The 24,937-nt window shown below is 38.8% G+C and overlaps 1 protein-coding gene across 1 annotated transcript in view; it reads left to right on the top strand.

Annotated features, from left to right (window-relative positions):
* Positions 1–6,381: 6,381 nt before the first annotated feature.
* TLL1 (tolloid like 1) overlaps positions 6,382–24,937 on the top strand; it is a 213,543-nt gene continuing 194,987 nt past the window's right edge. Inside the window, exon 1 of the mRNA XM_047857627.1 lies at positions 6,382–6,942. Within this exon, the coding sequence (XP_047713583.1) occupies positions 6,774–6,942 (169 nt within the window). The 5' untranslated portion in view covers positions 6,382–6,773. The remainder of the gene's footprint in view (positions 6,943–24,937) is intronic.

The raw sequence follows: 24,937 nt of genomic DNA, 5'->3' as shown, positions 1-24,937 counted from the left end.
TTAGGAAGTGATTGACTTGGATAATGGCCCTTATGTAGTTTGGGCATTTCTATCTCACAAGAAGCTGGTACTACTTAGTTATTTTATTTTTAAAATTAAGTTATCCTCATTGCACTGGAAGTATATAGTATGTTTTATTGAAGGTGTCAGTGACTATTTTTTAATTTTCTTGAGGAAAGTTGAATGAAATGAAGTACAAATTTTATTTGATAAGGAGATTGCATAGCAAAAGTTGGGAAACCTACATTCTAGACACTGGTCACAGATGTATATTATTGGGGAATTTATAAGCAACACCACCAATGTCACCTAAATCTTTATTTCAAACTGATACAGGGTGTATTAGAGGGATTTACAAATAAAATTGTCCTAGCTTTATTTAATTTGTACCCAGGTGTGTGTATGTGTATGTGTGTGTGTGTGTGTGTGTGTGTGTGTGTGTGCGTGTGTGAGTGAATTTCTTGCCTGACGGTGGAAAAGCTCACAGTGTACAGGATTTCCACACAAATCATTAGGAAAATGCCGATTAATAATAATAACCACCTTTTAAAATATGCTTACACCCACCCAAAAGTACACTGCATGCATAATCTTACTTAATTCTTATTTCGACACTATCGATATTTTATTCTTGTTTCAAAAACCAAGAGAGAGAAGCTAGGGAAGTAATTTGCCTGAGGCAAAACCGCTACTAATTGACAAGGTCAGACTTAAAACTTTGTTTTCTGCTAGTGAAACCCATGCCCTTAACCAATCTGTCTGTTGTCTCTTTCCAGCATCACCTTGAATAAATCACTCTACCTTAGAGTTATACCACTTAGTTCCATTTAGTGAAGGAGAAGGCTCTCTTCAAATAATATGTTTAGAGGGGCTGGATATAGTTTGACTTTTCAGAACTCACTTAGGATGATAATAACAGCAAACAGATACCAAAAGTGCCCTATATATGGAATTGTAAAGCGTATCACATATATTAACTAACTTAATCCTTATAACAACTCTATTAAATATTATTATTACCCCTAAGATTATCCTTGTTTTATGGATGAAGGAAGTGAGGACAGACAAGGTTAAAAAAAAAGTGGATTCAAAGTTACCACTACTAAGCTAATAAACAGAGCTCTGGAATTTTGATTGGGGGATCATTTCCAAGCTCCATATTTTTGTACCTCCCTCGCTAGTTGTTCAGGGGAAAACAGTGAAGATTCAGTGTAGGCCTGGAGGTCACATAGTTGAATACCTGTTAGTGGACTACGGTTATGAGTCCCATCGGGTGAGAGATGAGATGATTTTCTTCTTATTCCATTCCATTCCTTCCATTTTCCTTTGGCAAGCTGATGCCTGAATGAAGAATACAATCATTTCTGGATGTCATTAGGCAATAATACATGGTTACTGAATACACAAGTCAGTGGTTCTTCTTGAGACTTAAATAGTAAATGATGCTTAAAGAAGCGACCCAACCTAAAGTGCTAATGGTAAATACACGCAGCTTCTGTGTACAAACATGGCCTTTTTGCACTGTGTTACTAGACGTGACAGTGAGTGATAAGTAAGAGAAGGAATAGACTGAGGTTTGGCGTGTGGAAGCCGCAGAAAGGTTGTGGTCCACAGACAGTGTGGGGCTCTATGGGTACATAGCAAGTGAGTTAGATCAGTGTTTATCAAGTATCAGTTAACCTTTATGTGCTACCTTTATTTTCGACTTAATTTCATAAAGCAACCAACTTGCTTTTTAATCTAAGTAGCAGGAGAAATATATGCAATTGCGAATTTGTTAATTAATTTTTTATAACATATGTGTATATGGGATATACAGATGTATGTAACTTTTCATGTTCTTTTTTTTTAGAAGGTTATCACTGTGTTACCTAAAATGATCTCAGGCAGTATTGGTAGTTTAAGTACCACACCTTGGGACACTGAAGTAGAATTAGGAGATGCTATGTAGACTTGCTTAGGGCAGAGAGAGAGCCTAAGAGAAAGAAGGTGAGATACAGCATATGTGTGCTGTAAAGGATCACATAAGAATGAGGGGAAAGCGAGAGTTACAAGAGTTAAAAAGCCATAAAAACAAAGGGGATCTCTGTTCCCCACAGTTGAGGATATGTTAGAGAAGAGGGTAGTACAGCACACCAGTAAGTACCAAGGAATAATCAGACTGGTTTTTTTCTTTTTTTTTTTCTTTTTTTTTTTTTTTTTTGATATTTATTTTTGAGAGAAAGAAAGAGACGGAGAGAGTAGAGGAGGGGCAGAGAGAGAGAGAAAGAGGAACTAAAGCAGGCTGCACGCTGACAGCAGAGAACCTGATGTGGGGCTAGAATTCAGGAAATCTTAAGATCATGACCTGAGTGAAAGTCAGATGCTTAACCAACTGAGCTACCCAGGAATCCCAATAACCACAGACTCTTAGTCAGTAGTCAGACCAGAAGCCTTTGAAGGAGAAAGGTTCTTTCTTCCTTCCTCCCTCCCTCCCTCCCTCCTTCCTTTCTTTCTTTCTTTCTTTCTTTCTTTCTTTCTTTCTTTCTTTCTCTTTCTTTTCTTTCTTTCTTTCTTTCTTTCTTTCTTTCTTTCTTTCTTTCTTTCTTTTCTTTCTTTCTTTCTCTTTCTTTTCCTGGGGGAGGTGTATGTCTTTTTCTTAACAAACAAACAAACAAACAAACACCTTCTGTGACACTTTTGTTGTGAAGCTAATACTGCCTTCTGTTCATTTTTTCATTCTGTCCTTGACACTATATTTGTTACTTAGGAAACAGCAATACAGACAGATTTTGATTGAATGTAGTTTCATGCTAATTATCAAGAGTTGGGAGCATCCTGTAATAGTGACATATGAAACAATGTGACATAAAAAATTACCCATAGAATGTGAAATTAAAAAAAATGTGAAAGTCAGAGGTCATTTAGGCCCAGAGAATCATCTCCTCATTGAAATATATTTATCTGAGATGCCTAAAATGTAATTCCAAAGAACAGCAGCATTAATTCAAAGCAGGATTTTTTTAAAAGCCTTGAAACAGTAGGTTGAACCATATGAAATTGCCAATATTTTCTGTTTTTAACCTTCAGAGAAGACAATTTCACAGAAGCCAGTCATTATACATACTATTTGGTTAACAGGTTAAAGTGTTTACTTCAGACAAGGGGAGTGAGACTAAGAGAGAGAGGAAAACGCATTTGATTCCATTCACATCTAAATTACAGTAAAACCTTGGATCCTGAGGAACTTGTTGTGTGAGTGTTCTGCAACATGAGCCAACATTTCTAATAACTTTTGATATGATAAACGAGTGATGTCTTGCAATACAAGTAGTTTCTGATGCCGAACATCACATGATCACAACTTAGTCAATGGTTCTTGAAATTTGCATTGATATACGAGTGCTTTGTATTACAAGCATGTTTCCAGAATGAATTATGCTCACAAAACAAGGTTTTTCTTTTTTTTTTTTTTTTAACCAGGGACATGAGCAGGATATATTCATGTATTACTTGGTTTCCTAACAACAACAATCACAATTAGCTTTTTACAAAATGACTAGACAAGAAAATAGACATTTCTAATTCAGATTATCCACAGGGCAAGTTTATTTAAATTACTGTGACAGCCAACAGGATATACCAGTTGGCATAGAGTGTATCTCTTGCTTTAGCTCTCTTGGGTGACTTTATTCCCTAGAGTGCTGGGGGCTGATGGAGTTCTACTGCAGGTGGTGATGGTGGTCAGGGCCAGGTGCCAACTAGAAGCCAAGGTTACTTCAGCACATGTCTTACTAAAGGAATCCATCTCCTCTTTTTATCTTCCTAAGGGAGACTGGATTCACATCCTGCACATGTTTGTGGCTACATTCTGACTGAACATTCAACTCCTTCCTAACATGCATATTCTTGCTTTTTGTTTTCTTCCAATTCTTGCCAATTCATGTTTTTTTTAATGCACATGGGAAAAAAGCCGACTTTTAGTTTGTGATCACAACAACTATAGAAACAAAATTTAAAGGTAAGTATTTTATTACTATAGAGTTAGATTCAGTAAATATTTTAAAATAATATTTATAAATAAATCAGGGTTGAGGCCTAGGATATTGTGGTGTAAATAACTATTCTCTACAGGTAATTTTAGCCTTAAAGAAACATTTCTATATTTTGATTTGAGGTTCTAAATCTAGAATATAAATTTATAAAATTGTGAAACTGAGCAATGATAAATTTTGTATGGAAACCATAATAGGCATCATTATATGATGAGGCAGATGTCCCTATATATTACCTTTCTTTTTTTTTTCAGGGAAAATGAATGAATATACTTATTCCTGCAAAGTAAGTGATGTTTAAGTAGACTCCAGGTACAAACTCTTCCAAATTTACCTATGTTAAAAAGTCTAGGAGATGTTTGCAGTCATTTACATCAGCAAGGGACATTTTAAAAGTTTGGGGATAGCAGGTAGGGACAATGCTAGCAGCTTTTCAAGAGCAAGGATCCTCTAAAGGAAAGTTGCATTTTCTAGGCATTCAGATGGGCAGAATACATTCTTGTTTAGCCCTGCACTACAGCAACACCATTATTAATTATGCAAACCTTTTTTTTTTTTTGGATGGGTAAAAGAATTTGAGAATGACTCAGCAAGAGATTTCAAAACCAAATACCTCTACCTACTTATTGAACATGTTCTTTTCAGATCTGCTCTCTGTTCTGTGACCTGGGGTTAAAAGTTTGAGATCTACAGAAGAAGGCTTTGTTACTGCATCGGCCTCTGAGAAAGCCCCAGTTTTGCCAGGAATATCAAATCAGTTCTACCTAGTCCTCTCATCCTTTTAGTCTTAGTTTAAGTTGGAAATAGATGATACTTCTTTGAGTTTAGCCTCCAATATTTCTTTAACAAACATAATACCTGGTCAAATCCACTAACCTAACTGGGTCTACCTGTCAAAAGTATGTGTGTGGGAGGGAGGATGGTTACTTTCATACTTTCCTCTAGATAACACTGTATATTGATGGAAAAGGGGGGGGGGCATTTAAATGTTAAATAAAAATGCAAAGGGAACAGAAGATTTTTTACAAGCCACTGCCAAAGTGACAGTTCAAGATTGAGTCGGAAAAGGCAAGACTCCCAATCACCAGTCTGGGGGAGAAGTCCTCTCACCTATTTTGGAAACTGCTTGCAGATGTGGGGAAACCACTGAATTGCTCACAACAGGGGTTTTGCAGAGATTTCCTCTGATTTTTTTTTCCTCCCCTATTTCCCACAACCTGTGTTTGTCTTGCGTCTGCTAGGCTGACATGTGGTTTACCTCGCTGATCCTGCTGCCAGGTTTTACACACTCTCCTCAGAAGTAAAACAACTGAAGCCGAAGGATACCGAGCAACTCTGGGCATGGGCGCCAGAACTGTCACAGAAAATTTGCTTCCCGAGTATTCCTTCCAACTTCCCTTCCTGCGCCCACGTGAGCCAGAGCGCCAGCCCATCAGCAAGGTCTTAGCGTTTCCTGCTGCTGCAATCTGTAACTTGATTTTGGATTTTTTTTTTTTAATTGCAGTTCTGGGGATCTTAGTTCTTAGCAAAACTTTGTTGGTTGGAGGACTTTTAAAGCAGTCTATTTCCTTACCCAAGTCGCGAAGGCTCAGACACTTTTCCTCCATTCCCGGGCTGCACTAAGGTTAAGCCGCAGCAAAGGAAAGAAACACACACTCGCTGTTTATTTGGGGGGAGGGGAAGTAGAGGTTTGCAGCTAAGTTATCACGATCCCTCGCGCCACCCCCGGTCTGGCACTCTCGGCTGACACGTACATCATCTATTAATTGCTGTTCGCGGACGCAGATACATAATATATTCATTTTTATCTTTAGTAAAATATAAATGGAATTGTCAGCGCGCTCGTGTCTGTTTGTTTGTATAAGGCTATCAAAAGAAGTCAGAGAGGAGGCTGTGGCCCGGATCCTGACCCTGATTGTATGAATAAGTAAGCAGGATGCAAGTGATTGGGTTAGATGCTGCGAAGATTTTTTTTTTTTTTTTTTCCAAGTTAGGAAGAGGGTAAAAAGACAGCCTGGGGAAGGTGGGGGGGGGGGAGGCAAACGGTGCATCCCCACATCCTCACACTTTTGCTCTTTTCAGTCAGTTGCTTTGCTGGCTTCTGCAGGCTTTTAAGGTCTCGCGGCGTAGAAATGCCTGCCCCCCACCCCCTTCCTCGGTCTCCCCTTTCAGTTCAGATGTGCTGATGTGCAGACCGGATTCATCTTCCCGGAGCGGCGGCGGCGGCGGCGGGCGCAGGCGGCGGCGGCGGGCGCAGGCGGCGGCGGCGGCGGCGGCTCGCGCTCGACCGCCGGGTCCTGGCAGCGGCGGGGGCGCGGCGCTGGAGCCCGAGCTCCGGTGGCAGCTGAGCCCGCGGGGCGCCGCTCGCCCAGCCGCGGCCGCGGGAAGTTCGGCCGCCAGAAGGACGACCTGGCAGGCTGCGAGCGCCCGCTCCGCGAGAGCCGAGTTTGCCCGCAGCTGCCCCTCCCCGTCTCCGGGAGCCGAGCTCCTTACCTGCCCTCCGCCCACCCGCGGGCCCCTAGCCAACTTCTCCCTGCGACTGGGGGTAACAGGCAGTTCTCGCCCTCTCTCCTGTCCCGACGGCATCCGTATGTCTTCGGACACCTGAACGCCCCAGTGTCGCCGAGGAGCCTCCCGGTGGGGAGAGGAGCACCGGTTCCCCTCGCACCGCACATCAGCGCGGACCGCGGACGCCTCACCTCCCGGTCCCGTCCCTTCCTTTTCCTCCAGGGGAGGAGGATGGGGTTGGAAACGCTTCCCCCGAGGATGCTCGTGTTGCTGGTGGCCTCGGGGATTGTTTTGTACGGGGAGCTTTGGGTCTGCGCTGGCCTCGACTATGATTACACTTTTGATGGGAACGAAGAGGATAAAACGGACACGATAGATTACAAGGACCCTTGTAAAGCCGGTAAGTGCCTCTCCAGGTCGGGACGGTGGCGCGCGGGGTCCGTCGCGCTGGATTTCCGAGGGGTGGCGGTGGGAGCTCACCTGTTTCCTTCCCTCTCTCGCCAGCCCCTCCGCCGTCCCTCCTTCTCTTGCCCTTCTTTCCTTCCCCTCCCCACCCCCCAAGTGGCAGTCGCCGTGGCCCGAGTTGACTGGAGTTCTGTGCTAGTGGGATCGAACGCCAAGCTCCCATCTCCCAGTTTGGGAAAAACGTCCAGAGTTCGGATTCCCTTCCCCTCCCCCAGCAAAACGAAACAAGACTTACACACAGCTGGCTGGCCGTGGGTTTTAAATACCAACGCTCAGCGGGCTATATGTATCTGGAGGGGACTTCACCTCCTCTTTGTTCCAGGGTGCGGTTCCCCGGTGCTCGCCCGCGACCGAGTTGGTTCGAGTTCCCCCAAATATGGGTGGGGGTGGGATTGCTACCTCGGGACACCTTTGCTTCCCTCTTTTGCCAGGGATTTCAAGTGTGGGATCCGGGCGAAAAGGGGATTGTGGGACGACCTTGGAAGCTCTCATGCTAGATGGAATTCGAATGCATTTGCCCATTTAAAATAAACCTTAAAAAAATTGTCCAAGTTGTTACCCCATTCAAACTTGCGCCTTCCTTCCTGTGTACGCCCCCTGGGAACCGCAGTTTGACCTGCACTGCCTGAAGCTCAGCTTCCCCTCGCGGGTCCCCAAGCGCCCCGGGATCTTCCCCTCTCCCCCCACAACGCGTCCAGTGCCTCTGCGGGTCCTCCTCCCGCTCGGGGCGGAGCTTAGCTCCCGCCGCCTCAGGTCGGATCCGCACGTGCCGCGGCCGGTGACCACGTGAGCGCAGCGTCCCGGGGGCTCCGGAGGCGCCAGGTCCCTGGCCCTGCGCAGCGGAGGTTGGGGTGACCAGAATTCAGTGTGGTGGACTCACGACCAACTTCGGAAGGAAGGTTACGAGGGGTGTTGGGGCCGACTCGGTAGGGTTGTTTGTAAGCACGTTCTGTCCCATCTCTAGAGGTGTGGGCTTTGGCAAAGCAGAGAGGAAGGGAGTGGGCAAAGTGCCAAAAGTGTGTCTGCCTCTCCGGATTCTGTGCGGGCTTGGTCGGTATGTGACTGCGACTTCTTCCCTTTTCATAGCTAGGTAAACCTTATTCAGCCTTTCTTGGTCCTGAAGGAAGGAGAAATGCACACAGTGAAAGAAAATGCTGGAAATTCCCTTGTTGCTTTGTACCGTTGATGACACATTGCTCTGACAAGGAGCGAATGTGTGCTGTGTGCGCGTTATCAGATCTTCCTTGGTGCCCTCTTACTGAAGATAGTTGTTCAAAACTTGGAGTAGCTTCGTAGAAACTTGTCAGTCTGGAGCTTGGAATTCTCATTTGATTCCATTTGGTTTGTAAGTTTCCTCCTGACACCTTTAACACTAAGTCTGTCCCGCCAGAAGTTTCTTGGGCCTTCCCTGGTGGTTTGGAGAAGGAGACATCATTCTGCCAGGATGGGTGACTAGCGACTGGACAACCAGAATTCAGTACTGTAACAACTCCCCAAAGCACACTTTTTATTGGGAAATTAGTTTTGAATCATGTTTACAGCTGGGTGAAAATTGTGTACTTTCTTGTTTTACATAAGGTAGAAATGAAGTGTTTCTAAAGGTTGTCTAGGGAAACATCTATTCTGATGCTCTCTTGTGTGAAAAATTCAACCAGCTATTAATATGAAAAAACCAGGGCATATGTATCATGGGCTTGATTTCAGGACAATAAATATTGTTTTCCATACAGATTCAAGTAAAAGTTTATGTCTTTGAAAATCATTGACTTCAAATATGAATATAAGAAGTGTCAAAAATTAGTACTATTTTCAGAAATTATGTTGTTTTTAGACTTATGTTAGAAATTGTACAGAATAAGATTCTGCGAACATACTGGTTTTTTTGTTTTGTTTTGTTTTGTTTTTTGTTTTCTACTTAAGACTGTTTTCAATTTTGAAATTTAAATGGTTGCACCATGTGTATTGAAATATGACTCAAGGATAAATATTTATTATCCTCAGTAAATAAACATCTAGAGTAAGGAAAAAAATTCTAAGAGTGTTTAGTTTTGTTTTTTCCTTTAATATTGGTTTATTGTTGAGCATAGCTGTTGAAGATAAAACAATGAAAACAACTTTGAATGGGTTATTACTCTAATCTTATTTCTTCCCTATCTTTGAGTACAAGAGGCATACCTGTGTGTATGTGTATGTTGTGTATGTATCATGAAAGAGAGAGAAGAATGGCACCAGTGGTAGGCTGAGAAGTATGTCCAAAATCTGAGATCACTTAAAAATTTTTTTTTAATGTTTATTTGTTTTTGAGAGGGAAGCAGGAAGGGAAAGGGGGGGAGAGAGAGAGAGAGAGAGAGAGAGAGAGAGAGAGAGAGAGAGAGAGAGAGAGGCAGAGAGAGAAGGAGACACAGAATCCCAAGCAGGCTCCAGGTTCTGAGCTGTCAACACAGAGCCCCCATGCAGGGCTCGAACCCATGAACCATGAGATCATGACCTGAGCCCAAGTAGGATGCTTAACCAACTGAGCCCCCCAGGGGCCCCTGCCATCACTTTTTAAATGATCAACCCTACCTTTTAAAATTCAGTGACGTGAAGGCTTTAATTTACCATCTTGGCTAAAGAGTGGCAAAATCCTTTTTGTTTTTCCCTTGGCCTCTCTTTTGGCACTATATAAGACAAGTAAAAGTTGTAATAACAGGAAAAAAATTAAATAGTACATTGAAATCCCAAACGAGAGTCAAAAAAAGGTCACTAAAATAAGAAAGATGAGGACAGATACGTGAAAGAAGGCCACACAAAAGCACGGAGGGTGCTCTCCAGATTCTGGGATACCTTTGTCTGCCCTTTCCAAGAGCAGAGTGGAGGACGTGGGCCATGAAATAAAGTGTCTTTCTCTAACAAGGGTCCTAATTTTCCTCAGACTATACAGTGGCTTGATGTCATAATGACTAATGAAACCATAATTTTCAGTTCAACACAACAGCCCAATTGGGTGGAATTGGTGAATCTTCCCATTACACAGATAGGAAAACCGATGCTCCATGAGGTCAAATGCTTGTTAAGATTATCCAGAACTTGATTTGAAGTCTCCTGGCTGCAAAACCTGCATGCTATAGACAGATAGACAGACAATAACACTGCATTCTTAGCTGGCCTTTTGGAGGTCTTCCTTGAAATGCAAACAATAGAAATTTGTCCGGGTTTACCTAGAGTCTAGACTAATAAAAGTGCAGTTACTTTCATATCTGGTAAGTATGAAATGACTAAGAACATAGTTTCATCTTATAAAGTCTTTGAGGTCAGAGGTCATAGCTGATTTTTAATGTTTATCACAGGGAGATAGATTACCACTGTTGGTATCTAGCTAAAGTTCTTAATTCCATCTCGATATCTGTAGAGTATAAATGTTGATCTTCATTCCTCATCTACAAACTTCTATTTTAATCAGTAATGTGACTCAAGAAGAAATATAAATATAACATTAAAATTGTGCCATTCTTAATACATTTGTGAAATGGTATAATTTGTATATCCATGAGAACTCTAATTTCAAGTTCATGGGACAGAAAGGAAGCCTCGGGTTAATTTAATTGAACTTTCACTTAGACATTTGGGTATAAGCAAAAGTAGGTTAAGTTAGTACAGCACAGCTTCATGTATATTTATATAGCCAAATCTGTTAGGACAGAATGTAGGTAATTAATCTTTCTCTCTTTGTAGATAATCACAAAGAAGCAGATAATTCAAAGGAGTATCTGACTGTCTTTCTTCAGCGTAGTATGTAGTCCTCTGAGTTTGCAATCCTACTCTCTCTAGTTCAGAAGGTTCCTGAGGGACACCAGGAAGCTGATGCTGCAGGAAGTCATTCCAGAACAGAGACTGTTTCGGTGTTGTACTGGTCCATTCCATTCCAGAACATACCCTTGCTTCAGTGTGGAACTGTTCCAGTAGGTGTTAATCTGAGTATTAATATCTATGAAGAGCCTGGGCAAATTCAGCGTGCAAGTTAAACTCTCAGATTTGTCTAGAGGTTCCCTGGAAAAACAGAAACCTGATAAACTCTGTATTCCCTGCCTTCCTCCTTTCTTTCTCTGTTTGTACTTAAGGGGGTATCTGGAAAGCTCAGGCAATCGAAATACAAGAGGTAAGAAGGGGGATTGAAGAATTTCTATTGTGAGTGATGGGTAGAGGCGGAAGAGATCGATGACGTAAAATGTTTGTCTAGAAGATTTGTCCTTATCCTCTTGGACAAGTGTGAACACCCTGAAAAAAAAGACTTTCTACTTTGAATCTCCTCAGTAAATGACTCCTTTGCTTGGAAAAAATCCAAACAAGATTAAAGGTCAGTGACTTGCAAGGTTAAATTTGCCTTTAGAGTGGCATATACAAGCCTGTTTACATAGAAATAGGCTTTTGGCATCCTAAAGGATTCTCCTTTCCGCTTTTCTTTGCAATTAATGTCCCAGGGTCCTGGTATACTAATTCTTCATCAATTCTTCATGGGATAATTTTCATAAATTCATAATTTCTTGGTAAAGATTTTCTTTCTTTTGGTCCTCAGTGCTGTACTTTCTAGCTTCATTGCCAGCCTCTTAGGTATGAGGTTTTAGAATTTGATGTCCAACCCGGTGTCTACTTCATTCTATCATAGTATTAAATATTGAGGCATATATTTCTTGGTCAGCACCTCTCTAGGTTGCCAAACCCTCATGTTAAAAATGCATTTTGTAGAGTGGCTTCCCTTAACCAGCCTCTTCTCTTTCAGTTTTCATTCCTCAGATCTTGCTTTGTTCTTTTTTTTTTTTTTTTTTTTCCTTCTCCTGCTTCTGGTGCCAACTCAGAAGTGGCCAGAGTACAGTTTTTGCAAAAGGGATGGATAGACATTATATTCTATACACTTGAATTCTGTTCATCATTTACAAGAGTAATTCTTTAGCCCTTGTCGTGAGGGTTCACATCCATTTTTGGCCCATAAATGGCAGTTACTGTCACTAGGTATGAATTAGGTGGACTATTTTTTTTCTTAAATATATCCCCATAGAGGAAGCTGGCTTTGAAACTCCTTTTTGTTTGTTGATTTACACATCGTCTCCTGGTGTCTTCCCAGTTTTTGATCCCTGAAGAAGGTGGTATCATTTACAAGTTCAAAATCTAACTGGAATCCCCTCTCTGAGGCAGTTCAGGTAATAATTAATGGAGTCTTTATGATTTCTAATTCAGCAGGTGCTGTTTGAGTCCTCCCTTCTCTGTTGAGGCCTCCTGAGTCTGGTGGAACAGTTAGACGTGCCTAAGAGCCCATCTAGCAAAGGCTTTTTGAGAAAGTTAGCACGTAATTCCCTACTTTTCCTCTTGCCATCATGATGGCTCACTTTTCTATGAAGGCCTGATGTATGCCATGTATAGTTTCTTCTACAGAAACCATATTGTCTTCCCCCATTATGTATGTAAGAATCCTATTTTTGTGCATCTTAGCAACTCTCCCTTACTCAACATTTATTCTCACTTGCCTGTAGTTACCATCATATTCTTTGTAAACCTTAAGAATATTAGTCACATTAATGATCCCTTTGGCCTCTTCAACAGTGAGTGTACTGGACAGAGGTTAGCCTTTCAATTTTTCTAGAACTCAGGTAGATAGTATTGAGTGCTAGTGATTTACCATCATTATTGTTTTTCTTTTTAGAATATTATCTATTGTTTTTAATAGTACCTTAGACCCATCTACTTAAATATTTAAAATTAGGACTGCCCTAAGCTTTTCTAAGAATGCTTGGAAAAGATAGAGGTGAATAATCCATTTAAAATGAGGCCTTGCACATCCTGCTGGGACCATCTGGTGTCTGGGGAGATGGGGGGAGGGGGCCATACTGCTCCCCTGAACTGTAGGAAAGCCCCCTGCAGCATCTGGAGCCCATAGCTAGGCCTGGGCCAGGCTGAGGCTCAGGTGCCTGGCAAGGTTTCTGGGCCTGTAGAATATCCTCAACTGAGGGAATTTTGAGGCCTCTTACAGTTTTCATATTCCAAGATCTGAAATTAATCCTGGACTTATCCTTCCTAAATGAGGGAGTCAAGAGTCCTCTCCCCAACCCTGGATATAGTAGAATGATTTAGCAGTATGGCTTTAGTGGTTTATTTCCTTTAGTTATCTATTGAATAATGATGCTTAGGGAGGAACATTAAAACAATTTATAGCCTTAAAGTTATGGAATGAATTGCATAGAATATGTTCTTTCCCAGAGAGCAGGAGGGAGGGAATCCCTTGCTTATTTATTTAGTTCTTGCCATTGTCAGCCCTGAAAATGGGATATTGACTATTAGATTTTGAGACACTGTGGGTTGGCTAATGGAATGCTTGTTTTATCAGCTCTTTACAAAACGTGGGCTAATCCTGTCAAGCTGTTTTAAAGAGCTCAACTATATATTTGTATTAAGAAGTATTGTAAATTAGGTGTTAATTGAAATCCAGAAAGTGAACCAAGGAGACATTTGTCTTACTCAGTTCTTCTCTTGCAATTTACATTTATAGTTTGAGCTAAACTATTTGCTCTAGACCATATTAGAAAACAAAAACACAAAACTTTCTTGAACGATAATAGTTCTAAAATGTTGAAACCATACATTAGAAGGTCAGGAGTGCTTCGAAATATATTATTTTTCTCAAACAAAATCCAATGTTGTGTAAATACTCAAAGCATTTACCTTGATGTTTAAAAAATATATATATCTCAACAGTTTTTGACACACTGCACCATTTTACAAATCAAGGGAGTTGTATGGGGATGCAGTCACAAAGCATGTGTTTACTATCGACAGTTGATATCTTCCCTGTGTTGTTGAACTTCCTATTGATGACATTTAATTTGTGTGTTGGGGGAGTGTAGGTGGATGTGTAGGAGGGTAGAATAGTTTCTTCATTCTTTACATTTCTCATCTGTGTTAAACTGTTAGCACGTGGATTGTGTACCACAGGGACTCCTTGAATGGCCCTGGGCCTAGTAGCTGATCTCAGCATTTTTGAGCTCTCTTCTTTGGCCATGAGTAGATTTGAAGTGCTTATTAAGATCATCTCTGCTCTTGTGCAGCATTGGGAACCCACTTGGCACCATTTCAGTGGACCAGTCATACTGAAAGGATGGTGCTCTATTCCTCAGGGCTGAGCTCTCTGACCGCAAATACCTAGAGGTGAAGGTTTAGGATAGTTTGTGTTTTGTACTCAAATTCTGGAAGTTAATTAAACCTTTAAAATATCCCCGGGAAGAACATCGTGTATAACCAGAAAACAGGCACATGGAGACCTTTCTTAGAGAATGAGTTTTTGGACCTCACTGTCTAGGAATTGCCTTTGTTAGTCATGTCAAAATGACATAGTTCATCTTTTCACATTAAACGTTTTACATAGTCTTCTATCTTCACCATATCGCCATCAATTAATATTATTGTTACCTCTTTTGGACAAATGAAGAAACAGACTCAGAAAGATTCAGTGGTGGGCCTGTCATGATACTTACTGAGTGGTGAGAATTTGAACCTCAACCTGGGTTCTGTATTTCAGATGCCTTTTTTTTTTTTTTTTTTGAATCCCCTGTAGTGGCTCCTCAGCCAGTACAAATGTATTAAGACTGGCAGTTGAGGTGATGGTATTTGTGCCCTGGGCCTCTATCCCTTTTGGCAAGTGGTTTTCTGTAGTGAGAATACATTTTGTCTTTAGCATTCTTGCCTTTTATAACCCGTATATTGTCGGAGTAAGGCCAATACTTTCAATTGCATGGAATACAGGGGAGACCCTAGTCCCTTTCAAAAGAGTGTTCTCTAAGTGTGGAGAGTTGTAAACTAAATGTCCAATTATGTACGGGACGGATACAAAATGCATACGGTTAATTTTAATAGTGTTAGAGAAATATTTGAGCGCTAAATAGTGTCAGGGAGACACTGCTGCCCATTGTCCCAAGTATTTAATTGTGACAGCAGGCTTCTCATGTCAGTGAAGGCAGAGGCTGAATTGGATTTGAGCAGAATTCGTCGTCATTAGTGTCTGGTTCTTGGCACAGGCTCTGACATTTTGTGTGGTAACGCGTTAAATTGTTTCACACTTTGGATTTGCTGTCTGAGTATTCATTGAATGCATGATTATGAGCCCATAAAGAGTGTGAAGAACTTCCTTTCAAATGCAGGTGATTCAGGAAAGTGGTTTATTGTGTACAGTATGTATGTAAATGATGCGTGAATGCCTTTGAGAAAACAAATATGCTGTGAGAAGGCTCTTAAATAACTCTATCTTTTCAATCCTAACTTGTCTGAAAGCCCTAAGGTCAAAAGCTCCAAAGCTTTGGGGGATCATAGGGTTAACTAAACTTCTTGGAACTCCAGTGTGGTTTCCTAAGACTAGGAAGTCTGGCATGTTCAAAATATATACTTTATGTAATATTTACTAAGTTACAATTTCTTTGAAGAAAACATGCTACTTTTAGCAAATTATCATGTGTTCTAGAAGGAAGAGTTCCTGCCTGTATTTTTTCTCTGACAAATGGGTAAGAACAAAATCTGGTGAAACAGGCTTCCCTTTTCTGTTTCCTTCTTTTCTAAACCTAAGAACCAAGGGGAAGTTTTTCTTTCATATATATTTTTTAGTCCCAGGGGAAGAAATAGTATATATGTGGACCTGGGAAGTGTGGCCTGCAGGCAGTGACCAGGGGAGGAAAAATTAGGATTTTCCATCTGGAATGGGTAACGGAAATAATGACCTAAATCAGGTCGCCTTATGTTTCTGTGGGGAAAGAGATTTGTGAGATTTGCTGGGTGAACTAGTGTCCAAGAGTAAAGACAGAAAAAAGATATTGATTATAGGATACACTTCCATTGTGTCCAAGATTAAAAAGTTTACAATAAGACCAGATTTCTAGTGTATGTCATGGTAGAATGGGGCTTCATGTACAAAACTGTATGCATCATAAAAAGTATCCTATAACATATCTTATTTCTGTATTGCATAGTACCTATAGCTTAGGGTTTTAAGGTAACTTATCATATGTTGCTCTGTGATAGAATCAGAATTTGAATCCAGAACTCTGGATTCCATGTGTTGCCATGATGCTTCATTCTTCCTTTCCTCCTCCCCCTCCTCGTCTCCTCCTACTCCTCCTCTTCCTCCTCCTTCTACCTCTCTCTCTCTCTCTCTCTTTCTCAGATAGGTATATTTTTGAAAATTGGGATTGGCTTCAAAAATTATTATTATTATTTTTTAAGATTTTAAGGAGACAGAATAGTGCTGCTATTAAAAATTTGGGCTCTGGAATAAGAAGGACATGACTTCTAATACCAGCCCACACATATGGTGACTGTGTGTGGCTTTTGGCAATACCTTTTATGCTTCAGTTTTCTCATCTATAAAATGGAGACGACGTTATGACCCTCACGGTGTTGTTATAAGAACTAAATGAATGTGAAGTAAAAATCACTCTGTCTGCAACAGAGTAAACACTGTATAATTTTTACTCATAGTGCCATAAATATATAGGAGGTAGAGGATTTTTTTTTAATTGCAACTACTTATTGGTGGGAAGGTGTTCTTTATAAAAACATTTGTAGATAAAGTTCTTTTTTCTTGTCATATACAAAAATGCATTCATATCTCAAGTCCTCCATATTTTACAGTTGAGAGGTTAAATCCCCAGTAGAAAAATAAGGGAGGTTTGGAAAGGTAACAGGAAAGGTTTGGCTATTTGCTCAAATGCTTAATAGACCCAAAATATATTGACAGTTTTCAATTCCCATTCATAATATGTGAATAGAATCTTGGCTATATAGTCTTTCGGCAATTTCTGGTACACATTATATTTGCCATCTGGATTAAGTTGAAGAGCTTACATACTCATAATCCTGTGTTTACACAGAGCTAAGTGTAAGCACATGGCTCTAAACTACAAATATTCGTAAATTCATCAAACCTTTATTGAACACTTACTGTGGATGAAACATGGATTTATCCTTGGAATTCCAGAAGATGAAATATGATACAATCCCTGACCTGGTGCAGCCTTAACTTTACCACTTTTAGGTAGAGAATACCTAAAAGTAGATAATATACAGCTAATGTGTTAATAGTTGCTTATATACTAATCGCATAACTATATGCTAAAATTATTTCAATTTAGTATTTGAAAATGGATGCTATTATAAATGGTGACAATCAAGAAATATATTCTTATAATTTTTTCCTCGAATTTTCTTTACTCATGATATATGAAGAGTGAAGGGTAGAGCTATGAAAACTTCTAAGCAAGTACTTTGCAAGCTTTGTTATTTGGCAGTGGACTGGGATGGGATGTAACTAATAATTGTGCAGTTATTTGGAAGAAGTCTGTATTGATAATATGATTTCCGTTTGTTTTTCTCAGATAGCTTGATTTAGAAATTTCAACTTCTTTTTGTCATCTTTTCCTACATTATCTGCTAGAGTACTTTTCTGTCCTTTACGCAGTATCCTTATCCTTAAATACATCTTAGTGTACATGGTTGACTCTTTGCTTACAGGTCCAGGCAAAGCAAGAATTGATGATAAATGAAAAAAAAAAAGAGTCTAGTGTTTTTACTTGCAGTGTTCTCCTGTGGTTTTGAAAAGGAAATATAAGTTTTGTTTTCTTTAAATAATTCTGTGTGGGTAGTGGTATGGCAGTTGGAAAACAAACTGAATTGGTAGTAAGAGATATAATTTCCACTACAGACTTTGCTGTTGTATTCGTATGTAACCTTGGGGATGTTCCTTGATTTTCTGGGACCTAGTCCCTGAGGTTAGGAATCCCTAAGGCTGTCTGAGCTACAAAGCTCTCTGCACCCTGGTGTCTCTGACATGAGAAGTGAGATCTCCTTTGAAGTGATACCAGGAAGTTGTGGGACCAACGGCCTATACTGTTCATTGAGAGGAAAGGGAAGATGTTTACACCTCTCCAGCAGGCACTTTTATGAAGGCCTCAGGTTTCTCATGGCTCCAGCCAAATCATGGCAACCAACAGATTGCAGCTGCAATAGGGCTGTGCAGTTCCCTGACTTGAATTTTGCCAGAATTATCTTTGAAAGCATTTATGAATAATTTCCCATTCCTCTTTTCCAACCTCAGTCCATCAGCAAAACATCTGCCCAAACAGCGACCAGGTATGTGAGCAGCACCTATGTGCGTTTCAGAACTTGTTAGTCTCACATCACCACTAGAATTGAGTGTTGCTCTATTGTTTCATAGAAGAGATGATTGCACTGCAGATGAGCAGAAAATGGCCAGTGGATGGGGAAAATTCACTTCTTTCAAGTTGGAGGTCAATATTCATAGTGGAGAGAACAAGAGCTCTAAAGAATCTACAGCAAAGTTTTTCTCACTTAAAGCATTTTTTGAAATATACAGTATATTAAAAGATGCATTCTTATATCAATTGATCACATATCTATTCTTGAAAACATTCTTTTACTTGGCACAAGTGTGTACTGTTAATTATCCGTATAAAATTAAATTTCTCAAACTTTCAATTTATCTGAATTGTCTAGTGAATAACTAGTTTTTTTCATCATAAGTTAATTTATGTAAATTTTTTTAAATGAAGAGTCTCAAATTCTCAAACAAATCATTGCCAAAAGAAGTTTTCATTCTTGAGCTTTTATGATAGTAAAGAATGAACTCCAATAGAAATTAATAGCCTGAATCTAGGTAGTATGGTTTAACTTAAAGAACACTGGATATTGTGTCAGGAGACCTAGGTGCATGTCTGGGGTCTTCTGTGTTTAATTATATAATTTGGGTTAATGCTGCTGAATTTAAATTCTCTCATTTGTAATATGGGATAGTGATACCTAGTCTATAATAAGTAGGTAGGGATTAAATGCATAAGTGTGGTGCATTGTACAGATGTAAATTAATACAACCAAGATTTTACACTTGGTGTGTTTCAGGAAGATTGGAGAATACAAGATGTGTCCCTTCCTATAACAATTTCAAATCTACCAGAAAAAAAGCAACAGATATTTCAGTTATGAATATGAAAGTGTAACAAAATATTGCAGTAACACAGAGGAAGGAATGCATTAATTATGTTTGGGATTGGAAAGACTTCTTAAGGATGGTGGCATTTGAGTTGGATCTTGGCTTATAAGTTTCTTCCTGGACAAAAGGTGGTGCAAAACTTTATAGAGTCAAATCACTAAGATAAAAACTGAAGCTATGTATGGAGACTCATGGAATTTTATGAAAGAGAAAGTGGTAAATAGTCTAATGTGGGTAATGCAGAGGGTATATAAAGGTTTGTGCTTTGGCAAGAGATGATTTGGGAAGGTGCAATGTAAAAGGATTTTTAATGCCCAGAGGGGGTGTGAATTTGATCCCCTTTGCAGTGGGATAAGGATTTATTGAAAACTTAGATCAGATTACTGGCTTGGTAACAGTCTTATTTTTTTAAAGATAAGTGAGGATGTAAACAGTGGTCTCATGTGGTAGCTGTAGGAAGTAAGGAGCAAATGGGAGCGTGGAGGCTTGTTAGAGCTATAGTAAAAGTAGTGGCCAAGTGTTGATGAGTATTTGCATTTGTACTGTGGCCGTAGTTATAGAAAAGAGGGATTGGATTTAAGAGACCAGTCACCAATTGGACAGACTTGGAGTGAAGGTAAGAGGGTAGAAGAAAAGGAGGACTCAAAGATGATGTCTCCATGGCTGTATACTTGAGTGACTGGAGGAGAAACAATGATACAGAGCAAGGTAAGAAGCACAAAAAAAAAAAAAAGAAAAAGAAAAAGAAAAACAAAAACCAAGTTTGTCTTTTGTAAGCAAATAAATTTGGTTTTGAAATCCCTTTGAGTTGCACATATCTGCTGTGTGTTATCATAGGTCCCTTCTTGTTGTTATTCTTCGGGAATATGTTTGTTGTATTTAGACTTTTGTCTTCTATATTAACTTTGAAATCAACTGTCATGTCCTACTGTTTAGATTTAGATTTGAATTGCCTTGAGTCTCCGGATTAATTTAGAAAGAATTATTTTTATGATATTGAGTCTTTCAATCCATGAATATGGTATGTATCTGCATTTGTTTAGGCTTTCTTTAATACTGTTTAAGAAATTTTTAGTGTTTTTAACTATAACAATGTTTTCTGCATGTTTTGACAAATTTATTTATATATATTTTCTATTTTTTGATGATACAAAATTTCTTTTAGGCCATGTGCTGCTATTACATAGAAATGCATTTGATTTTTGATATGTTTACTTTTTACCCCAAATCCTTGCCAGTCTCTCATTAATTTTAATAATTTATCTGTATATTCTTCACACAGGCAATCAAATGATCTGCAGTAAAGATATAGCTTTGTTTCTTTACAATCCCTATGCTTTAAATTTAACTTAAAACTTTCTTGCCTCGTGTGCTGATGGTATTCCAGTGTTATAGGAAATGATGACTGAGGACTAGATTACTCTGTTCTCAATTTTAAGTAGAATGCTTTAAGTTATTTATCAGTTATGCTATTTATAGTCTTTAAAACATAAGATACTTTTTATCAGATTAAGAAATTCTGCTTATACTGAGATGATACGATTATTTTTTTTTTCTTTTGCCATTTAGTGTGGTGGATTAGAATAACTGATGTACTAATATTAACCCACTTTGCATTTCTGAGTTGAACCCAATTTTTAACATAATACATCATTCTTTTTCCTTCCCTCCATTCAGTTTATTGATACATACTTTAGAACTTTTGTTTCTGTGTTCGTTAGTTAAATTGACCTGACTTCTTTTACTGTTCTTGGATTTTGGTGTCAAGGTTGTGTTAGCCTTGTAAATACTCTGGCATATATTGTGGAAGATTGGAGTTATTTGTTCTTTTAGTGAATTGAAAGGATTTTTCTTCATTTCTGTCCAGTGTATGGCATTGCTAACATTTCAGTACAAGTTTAAACTAAATTCGCCACTTGAGTTTATTGTGCTACCATCGTAGTGTAAATTCAGAATGCAAACCTACTTTCGGGGTGTTTTTTGCATATGACATTTGAGGATGTTTGCTTTTCTCTCTTCTGTTTAATTTCAGGCTTCCAGATAATCAGGTTTTGTGCAGTTACCTGGGGTGGTAGGAATTTAATTTTCATTCTTCCTTATACTGAGACAACCCAGATGATCTCAGAGTTTTGGAGGGTTATCCTATTATTCTTTCAGCTTTGGTGGGGCTTGCATGTGCCTTCTTTCTCTTGAGCCCTGGTTGACAACAAAATTCAATAGTCAGGTCAACCAATCTAGGCAAATGCCCTCCTTTGAGAGCTGGCTTTAGTCTTCCACATACTTCTCTGGGTTCCCTCCTTCACTCAACCATGAAAATGTTTACTCATCCTGTCATACATCAGGGAGATTTTAAAAATATTTTATGTACCAATTTTAGTTCTCCAGGAAGCTCCAGTACCTTATCTGCCATGTTGGGAGAAACAGCAGTCTTTACAACAGATTTTAAATATTAAAAAGGACTTTATAATGTTAAGCGTCATCAAGGCATTTTTTTTTTTTTTTTTTAGAATTTAAAAATTATGGTGATTCAATGGCTTTATTTAAAACTAATTTACAAAAAAAAATAGTTTTCTTTTAGGTTGTTTTTATATGCAACTCTAGTAAAAGAACTTGACCTTCAAAAAAATAAAATAAAATGAATGTATTATTTTATGCTAAATATAACCATAAAGTTATATTGATATGTATATCAGTATACATATACATTGGTATATGTACCATATGTCTAATTTGGTTCTTCATGATCAAGGCACCATTTGTTTTTAGCTGACTTTTCATTAGCTGACATTTAGCTGACTTTCATTCAGTCCTAGGTATGCATAAGAAGACCTCCAGAAATTTCCTGAATTTTGTGTGAAGATTTCATTGTAAATGTAAACATTTTTAATGCCCTTCACATGAAAGAATTCAATTCAAATTTTAGGGGGGAAGAAAATCCAAATGAATTCAAAGCAAGCCATTGTGATTTGCAAGGGAAAGAAAGACACTGCTTGAAGGAAGCAGTACTTGGTCATCTGCACTGACTTGCTGCCTTAAGGCAAATATGATTACTCTGTAACCGTGTTAGGAAAAGCTAGGATTTTACTTTTCTTTAATTTACTGTGATGTAGATTGGGAATGTGTTTCAGCATATTTTGATATGTAATGCATTCTATTTTATTGATTTTGAAAACATAGAGAAGCAACCCACCATTATTCGATCTATTATTTTTTTAAATCGGTAAGGTTTTCCTTTCTCCTTTAAAATAAGCAGAATTTCTTTAACCTCTCCTCACATGGTTATGAAAACTTTTACTAATATGACTTTAACCTCAATTAACAATTAACTCATTCAAAATTTCCTGTATTAGTTTTTAGTTATAGGTCCTCAAAGAAAATATTATTCTTTAATTTGTAAAAATATAGCTCTGAGTGTACTCTTAGCATTTATAGCCAAAACTTCTCACCTTAGGGCACAACAATGCTGTTTTGAAGTCCTGACCAATCCCAATTATCATGCTTAACCTGTGTTGAAACAGATTATGCAAATAAGTAGAGTGGGTGGTGGGGATTTGTACGTATGAATGGAGGTGAGTTAGTGCGTGTGTCATTCACTGATTCAGTAGGATTTGTTGAAAACATGCTATTAGTGATTTCTTTGAATTAAGCATTGCTCTCTCTGTGCCTCTTTCTTTTAAAACAGAGATACTCTTTGCTGGGTAAGTGAGTATTAAGTCATTAGTGTGAAAAATCATTAACGTGGAAGATTAGGCCAGTTTTATAAATGTGCTAGGAACAGACAATAAGCGGGTGGAGAACGCAGTTCTGAGGAGAACCCAGTCCGACTTCACCCCTGGTGCCTTTGGGCAGCTCTTTGGGTACTCGGATGACTCTCTTGCCCTTAAACTTTTGAATTCTTTTTATTGGTGCCTCTGCATTATGCTCAGTTTTCCTTAACCTCCATCTGGGTTGTGGTTATAGAAATTTTTCTTTTTTAAAGAAATTCTTCTGACCTTACATTAGAAGAGTTCTTCAAGATGGTAGCTATTTCCCTCAACTTCATTCCTTGTCAGTACTCCAAACTATCCTTGTCATTTTGAGTCATTAGTGAGCATGTAAGCTTGCCCTGAGCTTTTGAGTGAGAGTACTTGATAGTCTTATAAACTTATAAACTTCTATAGAATGATAATAATTTTTAAACTGCTCTTTTTTAGTAAGGTTTTCTATATAGGTGGTCACTACTTAAAGAAAATTTGATCCAAATTGAGTGACCATATTTCTGAAATGCGACTGAATAAAATCTTAATAAATTCAGACTATGGACCTTCTGCTTCTGGCCAGACAGGGGTAATAGGGACCAGACTATCACTGTGCCTGAAGAAACTAAAAAACCGGACAAAATATAAGGAATAGTAGTTTCAAGACATTGAGCATCAAGCAACCAAAGGCAGTGGTCTTTGGGAGATGGGAAACAAATGAGATGAGCCCTATCACTGCCTCAGCTTATTCTGTATAGGACAGGGTTGGAGAATCCAGACAGAGACCAGAAGTTTCCCTGTGTTGAGGATATGGAGCTGAGAGTCCAGAATTCAAAGCAGCTAGAGTTTGTGAAGCAAAACACCAGAGGGGAGATTGATATGCAGAGAAAAAGTTCTGGAGATCTGCAGAGAATCCCTTTGTTTTGTTTTATTCAGCAGTGTCCAACCCGAATAGTTAGCTGACTAGTGATTAGTGCATGCATTTAAGAAGACTCCCCAAGGTTCAGGAAAGAACTACCCCAAAAAGATAGAAAATTCCTGGGCGCTCACACGGAGCTGGTAATAGTGTTCTGTTCTCACCTAGCAGAATGGAAAAACTCCATAATTTACTGGATAGAAGGTAAAATCTGGGAAATGTTTATCTAGTGTATTAGGAAAAACTTAGCACTAGACTAAACACCGTGCTGGTTCTTTCCAACAAAACTTGAAAAAAAAAAAAAAAAAAAAGACCGGAAAGGATCCAGATAACTTAACTGCTTCCCAGAGCAAAACTCAAGGATGTTCATAGGAATATAAAAATATCCAGCAACCAACAACTTAAAATTCAATCAGTATTGCATCTGGCATGCAATCAATATTGCTGCATTGCTTTAAGAGGCAACAAAACAAAACAAAAACAATAATAAAAAGCAACCCCCCAAAACAAAAAGAAAATACTGGAAGCAGTGGGAATGTCTATTAGGAAAATGATTAAAATATGTTGTATTGTTGAATAGGCAATAAAATGAAGATATTGAAAGAATTAGTTAAGCCTGTGTCTTTTGACCTTGAGAGGTATTCATGGTATAATAAATGAAAAAAAAAGTGAGTTTCCAAAAAACCCACAAACAAAAATTATATATTTGTCTATATATGGTTTACATATGAAAGATAAAGAAATAGAAAAAGATAAGGAAGGATACACACCAGAATATTAGTATTTGTTAGTTAAGGAAATGCAATTGAAATTGGGTGTGGAGACCATGTATAGGCATACCTGACTTTATTGTACTTTACTTCACTGAACTTTGCAAATAGAGTATTTTCTTTTACAAATCAAAAGTTTGTGGCAACCCTTCATTGAGCAAGTTTGTCTGTTAGTGCCATCTTTCCAATAGCATATGCTTACTTCATGTCACATTTTGGTAATTCTCACAATATTACAAATTTTTTATCATTATTATATTTGTTACCATGATCTGTGATCAGTGATTATGACTCACTGAAAGCTTAGATGATGGTTAGCATTTCTTAGCAATATATTTAAAATTTTTTTTAATGCTTATTTACTTTTGAGAGACAGAGTCCAAGCCGGGGAGGGGCAGAGAGAGGGAGACACAGAATCCGAAGCAGGCTCCAGGCTCTGAGCTGTCAGCACAGAGCCTGATGCAGTGTTCTAACTCACAAACCATGAG

The sequence above is a fragment of the Prionailurus viverrinus genome, chromosome B1, assembly GCF_022837055.1.
Source record: "Prionailurus viverrinus isolate Anna chromosome B1, UM_Priviv_1.0, whole genome shotgun sequence".
Lineage (NCBI taxonomy): Eukaryota > Metazoa > Chordata > Mammalia > Carnivora > Felidae > Prionailurus > Prionailurus viverrinus.
The sequence above is the reverse complement of the archived record's forward strand: the minus strand, read 5'-3'. Positions and strand labels throughout refer to the sequence as shown.